Source organism: Panthera leo, chromosome C1, assembly GCF_018350215.1.
Source record: "Panthera leo isolate Ple1 chromosome C1, P.leo_Ple1_pat1.1, whole genome shotgun sequence".
NCBI classification, from domain to species: Eukaryota; Metazoa; Chordata; class Mammalia; order Carnivora; family Felidae; genus Panthera; species Panthera leo.
The window spans coordinates 6,552,756-6,567,481 of record NC_056686.1 but is presented as its reverse complement, the minus strand read 5'-3'; the positions used below and the strand labels follow the sequence as shown (position 1 = coordinate 6,567,481).

The following is a 14,726-nucleotide window of genomic DNA, read 5'->3' as shown; positions in this document are numbered from 1 at the left end:
GGAAGATTATCCTGGATTATCAGACGGGTCCTTTCAAGAGGGAGGCAGGAGGGTCCGAAAGGGACAGAAATGGTATGAAAGTTTGTGTCTCCCCCAAATCCACATGTCAAAGCCCTCTCGTGGCTGTATTTGGGGCTGGGGCCTCCAAGGAAGTAATTAAGGTCATAGGGGTGGGGCCCCGATCCCAAGGGATTAGTGTCTTTATTAAGAAGAAACACTAGAGAGGCTGTTTTTTCTCTCTCCACCCCTCCTTCTTCCCTCTTTCTCTCCCTGTCTCCACTGGCTGTGTGCACACCGAGGAAAGGCCCCAAGAAGACACAGTGAGAAAGTGGCTGGCTACAAGCCAGAAGAAGGCTTTTACATTCAGGAACTGAATGGGCCAGATCCGCCCTTGATCTTTGGACTTCCCAGCCTCCAGATCTGTGAGAAATAAAATTCTGTCTTTTAAGCCGTCCAGCCAATGATATTTCGTGTGGCAGCCTGAGGACAGGGTTGGGGGCGGGCAGGGCTGGGTGCAGAGATGGAAAAGGGCCCATGACCCACGAACCAAGGGGTGCAGGCAGCTTCTAGGAGCTGGGAAAAGTAAGCCGTTGGATTCTTCCCTAGAGCCTCCAGAAATCGGCTCTGCTGACACCTTGATTTTTAAGACCTCCGGCCTCCAGAACTGGAAGATCATACATCTGGGTTGTTTTTAGCCATTTCGTGGCAGTTTGGTACGAGCAGCCGCAGGAAGATAACACAGGGGCCACGAGGTCTGGCCTGCCCTGTCTGACCTTCCTTCCCCTTCCCCGGGGAACAGCCCCTGGCCCTTCCTCTGGGAACCTCCCGCCCCGTTCTCAGGCCCTCCCTGGAGCAGGTGACCAGGACACGGAACAGCACGTCTCCCTGGCCACGGGGCGGGGGGGCCTGGGGTTCTGGGGCTCTTCCCGAAACCTCCGGGGGAGAGGAGGCCCCTCTTTCCACCGAGGCAGCTGAGGACGGACGTAAGCCTGAAGCACTCGCTGGCCATCTGGCCACGTCAGGGGTGGAGGCCACGCCGGAAATCAGGAACGCAGAACCGAGGGAGGCCGAGGGTGCCTCCCGACCCCCCCAGTCGAGCCCCCAGCAACTTGAGCTTTCCGACGCAGGAACCTTTAGATCCCCTGTGTCGCTTGACCAGGTTTGAGGTGGCATTCCGTCACTTGCAACCTGGAGTCCTATACTAATGTCACTCGCTCTCGGCCGCCCGCGATGAGCTCCATTTTCTCAGGTGGGAAAGAAAGGGCTGGAATTGGGGCGCGCGGCGTGGGAATCATTCCCACCCGGGCCGGTCTTCTCTCCAGAGCGGCCACTGTTAGTGTTTGTTGGGGGCAATTATGAGTCACCGCACTGCTTCTGGAACAGTTTTTTTTTTTGGCGGGGGGGAGCTTCCACGAAAACCCGAGTCCTGCCTGTTTGTGCGTCTTCTACCCATCGTGGTATTTATCGTACGGAAGAAAACGGAGCCCTACCTCCCCCCAGGCAAGCACCTGCTTCGGTCCTCCCGGGCACTCCTCTGCAAATGGACACGCTCTTTTCCAGTGTTTTATTCCACGATGGTCTGGAACAGGGTACGTGGGGCGTGGGAAAGAAGGCGCACGTGGCTGTCTAGAGAAATCTCGCGGGTGCACGTGTGGTAACGGGCAGGGTAAATGCGCACAGAGGCCAACGTGGTCGTTATGGGAGGCGGCACAGAAGCGGGGTGGGCAGGGCCCCCTGCGCCCTCTGGCAGGCTGGGCGTCCACTGAGGTCTCTGTGGCTTCTGTGTTCACAGCCTGGGGGACAGACGAGCCACCGCTTTTGCTCTGGGGTCTGGGTGTGATGCCACCGTGATAAGGAGTATGATTTCGTATCTTCTATTTGCCCCTCGGATCCTGACGCCGCCTTCCCCTGCTTCCTGCCTCGAGGGTGCCCTGTGCGGACAAGGGGCTCCTGTGCCCTCCACCTTCTGGCTGGGAAGCCCTACCGCGGGCTAGAGAGAGGGAGGAGGCTGAGGGCAAGGTGTCCATTCTCCTGGCTCCTTCCGTTCGATGCCTGTGTTCATTTCTGCCACAACGAAGTACCATGGACAGGGCGATGGTGGGGGGAGGCGGGGCGCGTAAACCGCAGAAGTTCCTTCAGGAGGTCACTAAGTCTCAAATCAAGGTGTCAGGCAGGGCCCCGGCCTCCCTGGAGGCTCCGGGAACATCCTTCCTGGCCTCTCCAGGCTGCGGGTGGCTCCGGGCCATCCTTGGCTTGTGACAACAGCATGACATTCTCTGCCTCCTTGTCACATGGCCTTCTCTGCGTCTCTCTGTCTCCTCCCTTCTCATAAGGTCACCAGTCAGATTTCAGACCCACCCCAAATCCAGGATGATCTCGTCATCTCAGGATCCTTAAATAATTATATCCGAGAGGACCCTATTACCAAATGAGGTCCCAGACAGACATGAATTTTGGAGGACACTATTCAGCCCACCGCAAAGCCCTCATGGACTGGCTGGGTCTTTCTGACCAAAGGTCCGACAAGGGTCCTGTCTGCATGGCTCTTTTATTCTGGGCCTCGGGCCTTTGGTGCCTCTGGTGGTAAGGCTCTGATGGCACCAGCCCTGGGACCCTACATTCTCCTTTCCCCTCTCGGTTCCCCTACACCCCACCTCGTGAACGAACGCTCCTTGAATGACCTGAAAGAACCATCCGTTTCCTGTTGGGGTGTTGATGGACATACTCTCCAGCACGGGGCACTCAGTCCATCTGCTTCCATTCTCGAAATTAGTATCACTCCCTCCTGGATGAAGAGACAGGCTCAGCAAGGCTGAGCTCCCCGCCCGAAGCCGTACAGCTGAGATGTACCACGGGTAATGCCCTCCTTCTCTCAGGATGCCGGGCAAAGCCAGTTCTGCCTCCGAGAGGCATCCTTTGGGGTGTGGAGAGGTGGGGACAGTGGGGCCTGACTCCGGACTCGTGTCGCTGCAGGTGAATGGAAACCCAGCTCCAACTGGCTCCAAGCAAAAGAGAGAATTTGTTGGCTCCGGTGCCTGAAAAATCTGGGGGTGGGGTGGGGAGTGGGCTCGCTCGAGGCACCTCCGGCTTCAGGTGTGCAAATGATGGCGAAGAAGGCACGTGTCCCCCCTGTCGGCTCTGTGTCTCTGTGCCAGCTCCATTCTTGGGTGGCTGTGCCTGGGAGGGGTGGGGGCAAGATGGGTCCTGACTTCCCAGCTTCAGGTTCCCAGCGGGAAGGGAGCTTGTCTCTCCACGGCCTGCAGAAGTCCCAGGGAAGACGCTGGTGTCAGGCAGGTGGCTCCCCAAGGGGAAATCAGGGTGCCGCTGGAAGCTCCTGGAAAGGGTAGGTGCTTGGTGGGGAAGGTGGGCGGAGGTTTTATCGGTCACCTGAGGCAATGGAGGAAGGAAGGGGCGGGCAGATGTGGGACCGGGGCTTCTCCCACCTTCCACCTTAGCAGAGGGATCCTCCCGAGCCAGGTATTGGGAAGCAGGAGGTGGGCGGTGTGTCGGGGGAGGGGGATGAAGGCACTTGGGTGCAGAAGGCCACCCCACCTGGTCCCAGGACGTCAGCACCATACACCCTCCCTAGGGATGGGAGTCTTCAGGAGCTGATGTCCCCAGCTGCTCTCCAGGAAGGTAGCGAACCAGCAGGGTGGAGTCCCATCTGCCGCCTCCTCGCTGTGTGACCTTGGGCCAGCACCATCGTCCTCTGGGCCTCAGTTTCCCTGCTGTTAAACGGGGGCCTGCTCCCCATTGCCGAGAGATCAGAGGGAGGACCAACAGGCATCTGACAAGTGCCCTGTGCGGACCTAGGAACCCGGCTTCTGGTCTCGTCTTCACAGTGTCTCCTGTCTTTCCAGGTGTCCTTGGTGTCCTGTCTGGTCGTCCGGTGGCCAGGCAGCTTGGAGGCCATAGAGGCTGGCTGCGTGTCGCCTGCTGACTTCCCACCCTCTGCGTCTTCGGTAACTGCTTGTGGGAGGCTGAGGTATGAGTCACGGGAGGTGCCGGGTGAGGCCGCGGGGCCCGGGGGGCCCCCGAGCCGAGTACCAGCTCTCATGCCAACTTGGTGCCAGGCCAGCGTGGGCCACCGAGCAGGAAGAATCAGAGCATCTCTGTCTGCACCCAGGCCCTGCCTCCTCCCAGCCGGAGTCCCACTTGGGGCAAGCCTGTCCCCTCGGCGCCTCAGTCTCCGCCCCCACCAACGTCGGGGCAGGGCCACAAGAGCGTGGGGAGGTGGAGCAGGCCGGCGCCTTGCACGGGGCCCGCTCACTAGGTAGGAGGCTCGGCGGCTGGTTTATCGAACGGCCCAGTGTGGTTTGACACGGCTCCAGTCCCTCGGTCCCCGGCTGCACTCTGTCAAATCGTCCCTTCCTCGACTTCCAGTTTCCTTCACTTTCGGTTTTCACTGAAAGTGTTCGGACTCTCTGCTCTGTTCTGTCCCTTCTCGCTCCCCTCTGCTCTCTGTCTTTGCTCCTCCTGTGGGTTAGGTAGGGGTTGAGGGGAGCAAGATTCAGGGTGTATGGTCTCCCTTGCCCTGGTCCTTGGCTGTCCTCTCTCTGGAGCCTCTGGGTGAGCCGTTATCCACCCCCCCTCCCCATCCTTGCCCTCAGCTCCTGTCCCTGGTGAGATGCACCTTTGATCTGCGGCCCCTCCCTGGATGCAGGTTCACAAGGGCGACCTCACCTCCTCCATCATTTGTTTGACCCCCGTGGGGCCCATTGCCGCTCCCACCTCTCTTTGACTCTTCCTCTTCTGAGAGGTCCGTTTTGAAGTATCTGCCTCTTGGTTCTGTGTAAATCTTCTTCGGCTTGCCCCCTGGCCCCCTGGGATTCTCCAGCCCATACTACGGGTTAAACGAAGATGTTACTGACCAAGCAGGAGCCAGGTTTTCTGCTCCAGAGACTCAGTCCAGCTGGGCCTGGCGGAAAGCAGGCCGAGGGAGCACAGGGCCGCCTCGTACAGGTGTTAAGGCTGTGTACTGCACAAGGGTGCCTCAACCGTGAGGACACTGTTGTCAGTGCACATCCAAACTGACCTACGTGAGGCGTGTGGGTAAGTGTCAGGATGCAGGCCTGTGTCTCTGGGTGGCTGAGGCAAGCCTCCTTTATGTGAACCCCACACTGGCCTGGACACGCTCAGGGCGGCACCTGTATACTTCCGCACACGCACGGATGTGTGCAGCTATGCCCAACCCCCGCTGAGCTCAGAGGATGCCTTGAGGTCCTCCACCTGCTTGCTACTCTCGCACCCAGTCCTCACGCTCACCGGGCTCCTCGGGGGCGGTCCTGAGGCAGGGTTCAAGGAGAAAGTAGAGGCCAAATAAGCGAATGGATGAAAGAAGGGGCACAGAGGGCAAACGGCATAGAAAGGAGTAGGCACGCAGCTGAGCATCTGACCGCGTGCCTTTGCTTCCTGGGTTGAGCAGTGTTCTGGACCCCGGCCAGCTTCAGGGTCTGTGCTGCGGGGAGGGCCGGCCTTTCTCTCCACTTAAACCCCCAAGTGGCTCGGGGTCTGGGTCTGCAGTGTCTCCCAGACCAGTGTCTTCCGGCCCTTGGGACCAGTAGTGGAGCACTGCCCTTGGAGTCCAAAGTGAGAGCCCCCACGGGCCACCTGGGTGTCCCCTGCCCCGGCAGCAGCTGCCAGCCACGGAGAAAGGGGAGTGCCAAGGAGAGGGCGAATGCTTTCCCAGGGCCCCTGTGTGCCCCTCCAGAAACGCCTGGCCTCCTTCCTCCTGCCCCTGGCAGCAGGGGCTCCCCGGGGTGCCCTGGGTATGGGCCTGGGGGCAGGGAGCCGGGTGAGCTCCGTGCTTGCCAGCCCGCGGGGAGTCTGTCTGCCCCTCCCTGGGCTCTGGTGAGAGACTAGAACACAAAGCTATTTTTATTTATGATAGTGTCAGTGGGCTGGCCTCCGTCTAGACAGCGAGTGTTATCATTCGGGGCCATCCTGGAATGCGCAGCCTCATTTATTGAGAACAGAAGACCGTGTGCAGATTAAGCGGCTCATAAAAATAAGCTGGGAACTGATACCGGGCCGGGCAAAGCCAAGGTAACCGGCGAGGTCAGCCGTGCACGTTGCTTTTGGACACCGGGATGTTTTCAGAGAAAACGAGGATCGATGTGGCCGCGAGGGTGGGTGTGGCCTGAGCCTGCCAGTTCCCCTCTGGATGACGCATTTAGCTGCCTCGGGGCCTCAGCGTGCTCATCTGTAAAACGGGCACGAACACAGACCATCTGTCTCAGGATGAGGACTACGTGGCTGAGGGGGAGAAAGAGTTTGGGAAGGTGCCAGCGCACAGCGAAAGCTCCTCGATGTTACTCCCTCTGCTATCATTCTGCCCCTTCAGCCTTTGGAGCGTGGCCACGAGGTTTACCGGAAGGCCCCCATCCCTGCTGGCATCACGGGGATCCATTTCTAAGCTCCAGACAGAAATGTCGGATCCTGGAAGAGGGAAGGAGGAAAAGGCAGCAAGAGTGGCCTTGACCCAGCCCTTCCGAAGGGCCAAGGCAGCTGCTGTTGAGACTTCTACGTGGGCACACTGGGACAGAGCTGGAGGGCCCAGACCTGGGCAGGAGAGAGCTCCAGTGGGGGTGGCAGAGGCAGGGACCCGGCTCCACCCCAGCGGACGGTCCCAGCACCCCTCTGAGCCTTGGTTTCTGCTTCTGAGAAATGGGGAGGCTGGGGGGTCCCTTGCAGGCTTGCCTGGGATGGAGCGCGCCCAGCGCTCAGGGCGCTGTGTGGACGCCTGGCTTCTGTGAACCAGGCACTGACAGAGCCCACGGCAGAGCAGGCCCCGCGGCCCTTTGGGTTGGGGCTTTAGGAAGGAACAGAGCCTCTCCTGGTATCTGATGCCGTCCTGCTGTCCTGCCGTCCTGCCTTCCCGCTCCCACCCCGACACTAAAGGTACACATGTGTTCTGCGTTGCCCTGATATCGCCCTGGCCTGGGGCCTCTGTGGTCAGAGGCCTTGTGCTCTTCCTTCAGCTTCCGTGGTTTCTCCGGCTCACCCTTCGCACCCGGCGCGCCGCCCCACCTCCGCGAGGTCTCCATCCCAGCCTCTGCTTTGGAAGACGCCTGCCCTCTCCTTCCTGTGATAGGAGAAGCTCTGGGTGGGGGGGGGGGGGGTCCACCCTGTCCCCAGGGGCCACACCCAGCACCCCCTGAACGAATGAGAACCCAGCTCTGCAGGGAAGCGGGCTGTCCTCAGCCACCCGACGAGGGAGACTGCGTGGGGGGGTCGAGAGAGAGTGTGTGTGTGTGTGTGGCCTGTCTGAGCAACCGAGGTCACGGTGGACCCGCCAGACAGTGCTGTCCAGGGGATAGCATGCATCAGCGTGTGCAAAGTGAGTGCTTTCGCCGGCACACGCGAGTTCTCAGGCCCATGGCGTTGGGTGGAGGCGGACGGTAGGCTCGTGCCTACTTTGGGGGGTGGCTGTGAGGCTCACAGAGGTGGTTTCGTTTTCCCAGGACCACCCAGGAGTCTCTGAGCTGCAGGTGGAGCCCAGATCTTTTCCCCTGCGTCTTTTTTGGAACCTACTACCCCCGGGAAGGAGAGAGCCCAGCGGGAGCTCCCGCCCAGGAACGACTTAGGAAGAAGGCAGCCTCGATTTACCCGGGTGTGCTGGGGTTTGCCGTCCACTGCCCCCCAGGCCCCGAGGCATGGCGGCAGCGTCCCTGGGCTGACCCCCTGACACTGTGAGTGCCGGAGGGACCCGTCACCAGGCACAGAAGAAGCCTGGAAGCGCACAAACCGCACCCCCCCTCCTTTCCCAGGATGCTCTGCAATGCGTGGGCTCAGAGTAGCCACCGAGACTGCTCCGAGGGAAAGAGGACCCCAGAGGGCAGGGCTCAGGGAGCCACACGGACAGGCTCAGGCTCTTCCCCAAGAGCGTGGACTGACTGCGGCTGGATTTCAAGACAGGAGCGCCCAGGGCGGTTCGGTCAGAGCCACAGCCTAGACCAGGAGCTGCCTAGAGATGGGAGGATTTCTGGACGTAAGCAGAATAAATGACCCGGGTCCCCGAAGTTCTGGGTTTAAGCCTCCTTCATGGGGCCGCCCGGGGGAGGCGCACAGGCTGTGAGCTCAGACAGCATTCTTACTATTATTATCTCCAACCCTTAAATGGCACTCCCTGTGTGGCAGATACTTCCTAGCAAGAGCCACTCCACGAGCAGGTCCTGTCACCACCCCCGTTTCACAGAGGAACCTGCACAAATGGGCTCGATCCCCACCCCCGCCGAAAACTCCTATTTATTTTTCAAAACCCTGGTAGGGCATCCCTGCGCTGATCTCCTGGTGGGGGCCATCCTTCCCCCCAACCCCCCCCTGGAGCCCCGTTTCCCACACCTGCCGGTCTGCGCCCATCCACTGGGCTCCTTGCTCAGAAGCCTGCTTTCCGAAGTCTGAATCCCCATCCGGCACAGACAGGGGGTCAAGATGTGTTTGCCAAACGGGACAGCAGAGGCTGTGGCCCCTTTTCTCGTTACTCCCACAGGACCTCCTGGAGGAAAATGTTGCTTGTCTCCCCCGCAGGTGGCCAGGAAACCTGTCCTTTAAAGGTGACTCTGGGGAGGTCTGCTGGCCCAGCCCACCCCCCAGTTCATCTTTCCTGGAAACTGGGGGTGGGTGATGCCTACAGAGGGGACCCCCCCCCCCCAAGCTTCCAGGGACGGTGGCAGGAGGCACGAGGAGAAGCCATGGGACCAGAGGGAGGGGTGTCCCCGGGGGGGCACAGGCATATCCAAGATGCTTATCTTTCCCCCTCTCTCGTCAACGGCTATTACAACGCCTTGGGCCTGTGTGGGCTTTGCAACTTTTCGAGGCGTTGCCTCGAACCCAGTTCTCCTTGACCCTTTGCAACACCGTGAGCTGGGCTGGAGTGGTTCTTCCCACTTTGCAGAAGAGGAAATGGAGACCCCCCAAAGGTGATGCCCAGCCTCACAGGATCAGCGACTGGTATCCTGAAGTCCCCCGGCCTGTAGATCTCTGTCGGCCTCACCCTGCAGCGGGCCAGCCTGGAAACTTCCTAAATTCCGCCCCCGTGTCCGGTTTGCGGGTGAGGGCCCCCTGCTTATGATCCTCTCTCTTTCGGGTTTCCTGGAGGACTCCGAATGAGGGGGGGGGCAAGGGCTGGGGGTGGGTGGCAGGAAGTCGGACTCCTTAGGGCTGCCGGGAAAGGCGCCCCAGGGGGCAGGGTCCCAGGGCCGGCATGCTGTTCCTTCTGTCCTGCAGCCACCAGGCCCAGCTCCTCCCAGTGTGGCCCTCAGAGGCGGCTCCTTCCAGGGAGAGCCAGACTCCAGCCTGCTAGCAGAGGATGTTTTCCTGCGCAGTGGACAAAACATTTCTGGCACTTTCAGGAGGGGACTGAACAGTCTGTCCACTTTGGCTGCGTTCGGGGTTCCTGGACGGGCGCAAGTGTGCTTTCACAGGCAACAAGATTAATCACACAGCAACCTCCCTCCCTCCCGGCTCCTCACCTGCCCCGCCCCGTCCCCTGTCACCCGCGCTCTACTCCGGAGCAAACTTCTGAGAAGTCATTCCAAGTGGCCTCAGGAAGTGAACACTCGAGTCACGCGCCTCCCGCCACAGGCCTCCTCGGTGAGGGGGAGGGGCTGGGAAACACCCCCGACCCCGAGTCCCGTGAACCCCAGCCGTCTCACGTGGGGCACGTCCCATCCCAACTGACTGCTTTGGCCTCTGACCTGACGCAGTGGCCTGGATCCGACGGCCGTTCCTCCTGGTGCCTCTCTGGTGGAAGTTCATCAGAATTTCCAGAGGTTTGGGAAGCTTCCAGAACCCCCTGGATGAGATGTGGTCCCAGCCCTGGTTCCCTGTGTCCTTCCATGCTCCATTTAGAAAGGTCTCTGAGGCACCTGGGTGGCTCAGTTGGTTAAGCGATCACCTTCGGCTTAGGTCACGATCAGGTTCGTGAGTTCGAGCCCCACGTGAGGCTCTGTGCTGACAGCTCCGAGCCTGGAACCCGCTTCAGATTCTGTGTCGCTGTCTCTGCCCCTCCCCCACTCACGTGTTTTCTCTCTCTCTCAAATATAAATAAACATTAAAAAAAATTTTTTTTTTAAAGGCTGGTCTCAAGTGGCCAAAGTGAAATCAGTGGGTAGGGCCAGGATAGAAGATCAGGAGAGAAAGGGAGAGGTCTGTGTCCAGAACTTCCGGGCCACGCCCAGGGCTGGGTGGGGGGTGTGGTGGGGGGGACAACCCTGGCCTGGAGGGCCCGCTCCAAGGAACGCCTCGTTGCAAAGCTGTTCTCAAGGTCTCGAGGTTTGCTCTAGACCCTGCCTGTCCCAGAGGGCCCAGGAGTAAACATCAGACAGAACATTCCACGAGCTTAGGGTCCTGGCAAGACACCCCGAGGCCAGGGCCACACGGCCACCCCAGGCAGGTCTGACGCTTTGGAAATTGGGCCCCCCACCCTGGCTGCACTCGAGGCAGAACAGGTTTGGGCGGCACGGGGGTGGGGAGCAGCGAGACCACTCCGCAGAGGCCCGTGGGCCGGCGCCGGGGCCCTGAACCCGCCGGGGCGAGCTGAACTCCGGCGGGAGGCAGGCTGCTAACCAGTAAGCAAGTTGTAAAAACCCAAGTCAGACACAACATCTGGCAGCTGCTTCAAATAGTTCTCCGTCTGAAGGTGGAGTCGCTCGCGGCCTTCCAGTAAATCAAACCATGTGCGACGAGGGGCCTGTGCCGGCCTGAAGCACCCTGCTTGGCCGGGCCCCAGCCGCGCCTCCGGTCTCCCTGGCTCTTTAAATAGCCTGGGGTTCACATTCCATTTCCTTGTACGATCACCGTGGAGCCGGCCTGGCCGGAGAAGCTTCAGGATGCGGGTCGCCTCCTTTGGTACCCCCCAAAAAGGATGGAGGGAAACGGGCACCGAGACGCCACCCAGTCCCCCGGCTCGGCCTCCGAGCAATGCCCGTGTCTTCCTAGACCCCGGGACCCCTCACCGTAGCTGGTCAGGGCGACGCCCGGCGAGGGGCCGGGTGCCCTGTCCGCCGCCAACTTGCGAGGCCTGTGCCCGGCCCCGTGGCTTCCACGCGCGGCCTGGGCGCCCACCCCGCGGAAGAATGGTCATCGGTGCCAGAGCAGACGTGCTCCGGTGGGACCGGCCCTGAGAGGCGGGGGCAGAAGGGAGGGCTGCCGTAGCCGATGACGCTGGGAATCCCACCACGGGCCTGGCGCTGGGGTCTGTTTTCCATGCGCGTCGTTTCGTAAATCCTCACGGCCGCCCTCAGAGGCGAATGGGAGCTTGTGTGAAGAAGGGGGTCTTAGCCGACGCCATTAAGGATCTCAAGGTGGGTTCATCCTGGATCATCTGGGTGGGTCCTAAATCCAGTGACAGGTGTCCTTGCAAGACAGCCACAGAGACACAGACGGGAAGCCCGTGTGATGACGGAAGCAGAGGTTGGAGCGACGTGACCGCAAGCCAAGGACGGCACGGAGCCACCAGAAGCTGGAAGAGGCAGGAAGGATTCTCCCCTCCGAGCCTCCGGAGGGAGCGCGGCTCTGTCCACACCTTGATTTTGGACTTCTGGCTTCCAGGACGGGGAGAGGATGAACGTGTGCTGTTTTAAGCCCCCCAGTGCGTGGTGACTTATTGTAGCAGCCACAGGAAACTGATACGATGTGGAAACTGGGGGTCACAGACACGGAGCAAGGCCACCTCTCTCCTCACTGCCCCGGACTCTGCCTCCCCGATTAGGAGGCTGATTTTGAGAAAACTGATCTCATTCCCATCCAGCAGGACAGAGGTTCCGGGACCCAGGCAACTTCCGGGCAAGATGCCTTCCTAGGAAAGGCTTGTTCACAAGACTTCCGAGCACACGAGGGTCTGTGTGGCCTGTGAGTCATTACGTGAGCTGCTTTCTTACTGACCAGTTACTATGGGCCAGGCTAGACTCGAAGGTCTTCATGGGGACTGAATCCTCACGGTGACCTCAAGAGAGGAAATTTTCTCTCCGTTTCACAAATGAGGAAATCGACACCAAGGGAAGCACTGGAGGAGGGTGTCGGGGAACACCCCCCCCCCCGGAGAAGCAATTGGAAGTGAAAGCAGCCGGGCACAAAAGGTCCCACAGGGGGTGCGATCCAGCTGATATCAGCTGTGCTCAACAGGTGAATCCATCAAGTCAGAAGGCAGATTGATGGCTGCCAGGGGCCGGGGGGCGGGGGCATGGGGAGGGACTGCCAATGGGCACAGGGTTTCCCCTGGGTGGATAAAAATGTTCTGGAACCAGACAGAGGTGGTGTTGCACATCGTGAGCGTGCTCACGGCACTGAAGCATACGCTTCAAAATGGTCAGCGTGACGCTACGTGAGTTTCATCTCAATTTTTAAAAAAATATTTATTTAGTTTGGGGAGAACACCAGCGGGGGAGGGGCGGAGAGAGGGGGACAGAGGATCTGAAGAGGGCTCTGCGCTGACAGGCTGACAGCAGCGAGCCCGATGCGGGGCTCAAACCCACGAACCGCGAGATCGTGACCTGAGCTGGAGTCGGACGCTCGACCGAACGAGCCACCCAGGCGCCCCAGCTCAATGTTGTAAAAAACCAGTGGAAAAGGGTGAGGTCAGAGTCCTGGCACCAAGGACCTTGAAGCGCCCAGCCCTAAGCTCCTAGTGTCTCAGCAGGTCCCCCGGGAGGAAAGTGCTCCTGCCGGGTCACAGACGGGGACAGCAGGGCGCCTGAGAGCCTTGCTGGAAGTTACCGTCCCGCGTGGGTCGGGGAGCTGGGCGTGAATCGCAGGCTGCCCCGGGTCCAAAGCCCAGGACCTTCTCCATGGCCATGAGGACGACGCACAGAGGAGCTCGAAAGTGAAGTTCTTTGCTTTTTGGCTGAAGTTGGTTCTAGCTGTGGTGGTCACAACCCCGATGGTGACTTTGTGGAACAGCAATCAAAGGGAAGGAACCTCACAAACGTGGTTTGCTTGGAATATCTATCAAAAGGTGGAAGGGAGAAGGGACGGTCTGCTCTTCACGCTGTCAAGAGCGGGGACACGATCGGGGAGAGACATGGTCCTGGGTGACGCTGAGGTCGTGGGAAATATCAGGGGCAGCTCCTGGGTGGACAGTGTCTGGGCAGTGGTCTAGGACCTGCAGGCCAGCTCCGAGCTCCTGCTTCAGCTCTCCAGGACTGATTGCCTTGGGGAAACTGAGGCTCGCTCGGGGGACCAGCCCCAGGCTGAGGTTTCCTCCCCCCACTCTGGTATTTTCCTCAGACTGCCTGGCTCACGAGCACTTCCTCACCTGGGAAGGTGCTGGCCACGCAGCCCCAGCTCTCCAGGACATTTGCACGTGCTCTGAAACGAAGGGTACGGAGAGCTGATTTCCACCCACACCAGTGGTCTCCACGCTTCTCTGAGTCACAGCCCCAGTGAGCCTCTGAAAGGAACGGGGAAGGTCAGGGGGTCTGCCTGGGTCCAACTCTGCCTCCACCCCAGGGCAGGGCGTCAGACTCGGTCCCAGTGTTGCAAGATGCAGATTCCCGGGCTCCACGTGCTGCATCAGAGTTTCTGTGGGTTTGCTTTTTCCCGAAGGTGCCCTAGTGATTCACGTGCAGGTACCTGTGAACTTCAGCTTCAGGCCCCCAAGCTGGGTCCTGCTATTCGTGAGCGTCTACAAGACACGATCTTAGGGACGGCTGGAAGGTCCACCCTCAGAAGAGGCAGGGGAGGGGTAAATGAGGTCTTTGCATTTCCTGCCTACAAGGTGGACCCAGGACGGGCTGCAGCTGGGTCGAGTGGGAAGACAGACCCAGGGTAAGTCAGCGCCGACCCCATCCTGCCAGCTGCCCTCAGCCTGGGCTTTTCCACCGGGAACATTCCCTCTGCTCAGCAAAATCACTATCAGACTGGCAGCGGCTGCTGCGTTCTGGCCCGGGAAGAAAGGTTCCAAAGAAGTGTTAGCTTTCTGTTCTCTTAAAAAAAAGAAAGGAGAAGAGAAAGAAAAAAGGAGAGAAAGAGAAAAGGTCAGAGCCCCGCCGAGGACACGGAGGTCCGAAGCTGGGACAGGATGCCGCTGAGGACACCGGGAGGACCGTAAGGCCAGCCCGGCTGCCGGCGGCTGAGCCCCGCGAGGCCCTCAGAGAGCCATGAGCGGCTTCCTCTGGGCCTCCTCGGCCAGGACATCATTTGTTGATTCTAGAGCCCAATTCCTAGCTCATGATTTCTCTCTGGTTGCCATGGCCCCGTACAGAAAACACAGCAAACTCCTGGCCCCGGGCAGCTCATTTATTTCAAATATTCCCTGCAGCTGGACTCCAACCATGTTTGGGTGTCTGGACTGGAGCATGAACTAATTGCTCTGTCTTCGGCCCCCTCCCCAGCTCCCCCGGCATACTTTATGGTTCAGTAAAGTCCGCATTCCACATCTCGCCGCCGAGGAGGCGCGGGAGGGAGGGTGGGTGGGGAAGCCTTGTGCAGGAGGAGGGTGGCGGGTGGGGGGGGGGGCTCTTCCCATCTGTGGCCAAGCCCCAGGCCGGCTACCTGCTCGAAGGCAGGGTATTAATTACAACCACATGGGCTGCTCTGCAAGATGGTTTTATTAAGACTGCTCCCTTCCACGCAAAACCCTGCTCCCCCAGAAGTCTCCAGGCCGTACAAAGGCCCTTATTTTCCCCGGGCATCCACAACCCCCAATCCCACCCCTACCCCCGCCCACCGCCTGACCCCGCTCCTCCCCCTGCTGCGTCCTTCAAAGCTAGCGGAGTCCCAGCTGC

At 60.1% G+C, this 14,726-nt stretch overlaps 1 protein-coding gene across 1 annotated transcript; it reads left to right on the top strand.

Annotated features, from left to right (window-relative positions):
- The first annotated feature begins 7,837 nt into the window (after positions 1 to 7,837).
- On the top strand, positions 7,838 to 11,157 carry LOC122228357 (translation initiation factor IF-2-like). The gene is made up of 4 exons (XM_042953360.1): positions 7,838 to 7,990; positions 8,897 to 9,052; positions 9,229 to 9,411; positions 10,942 to 11,157. The coding sequence occupies exons 1-4, from the start codon at positions 7,973 to 7,975 to the stop codon at positions 11,155 to 11,157; spliced, it is 573 nt and encodes a 190-aa protein (XP_042809294.1). The 5' UTR covers positions 7,838 to 7,972.
- Positions 11,158 to 14,726: the final 3,569 nt, after the last annotated feature.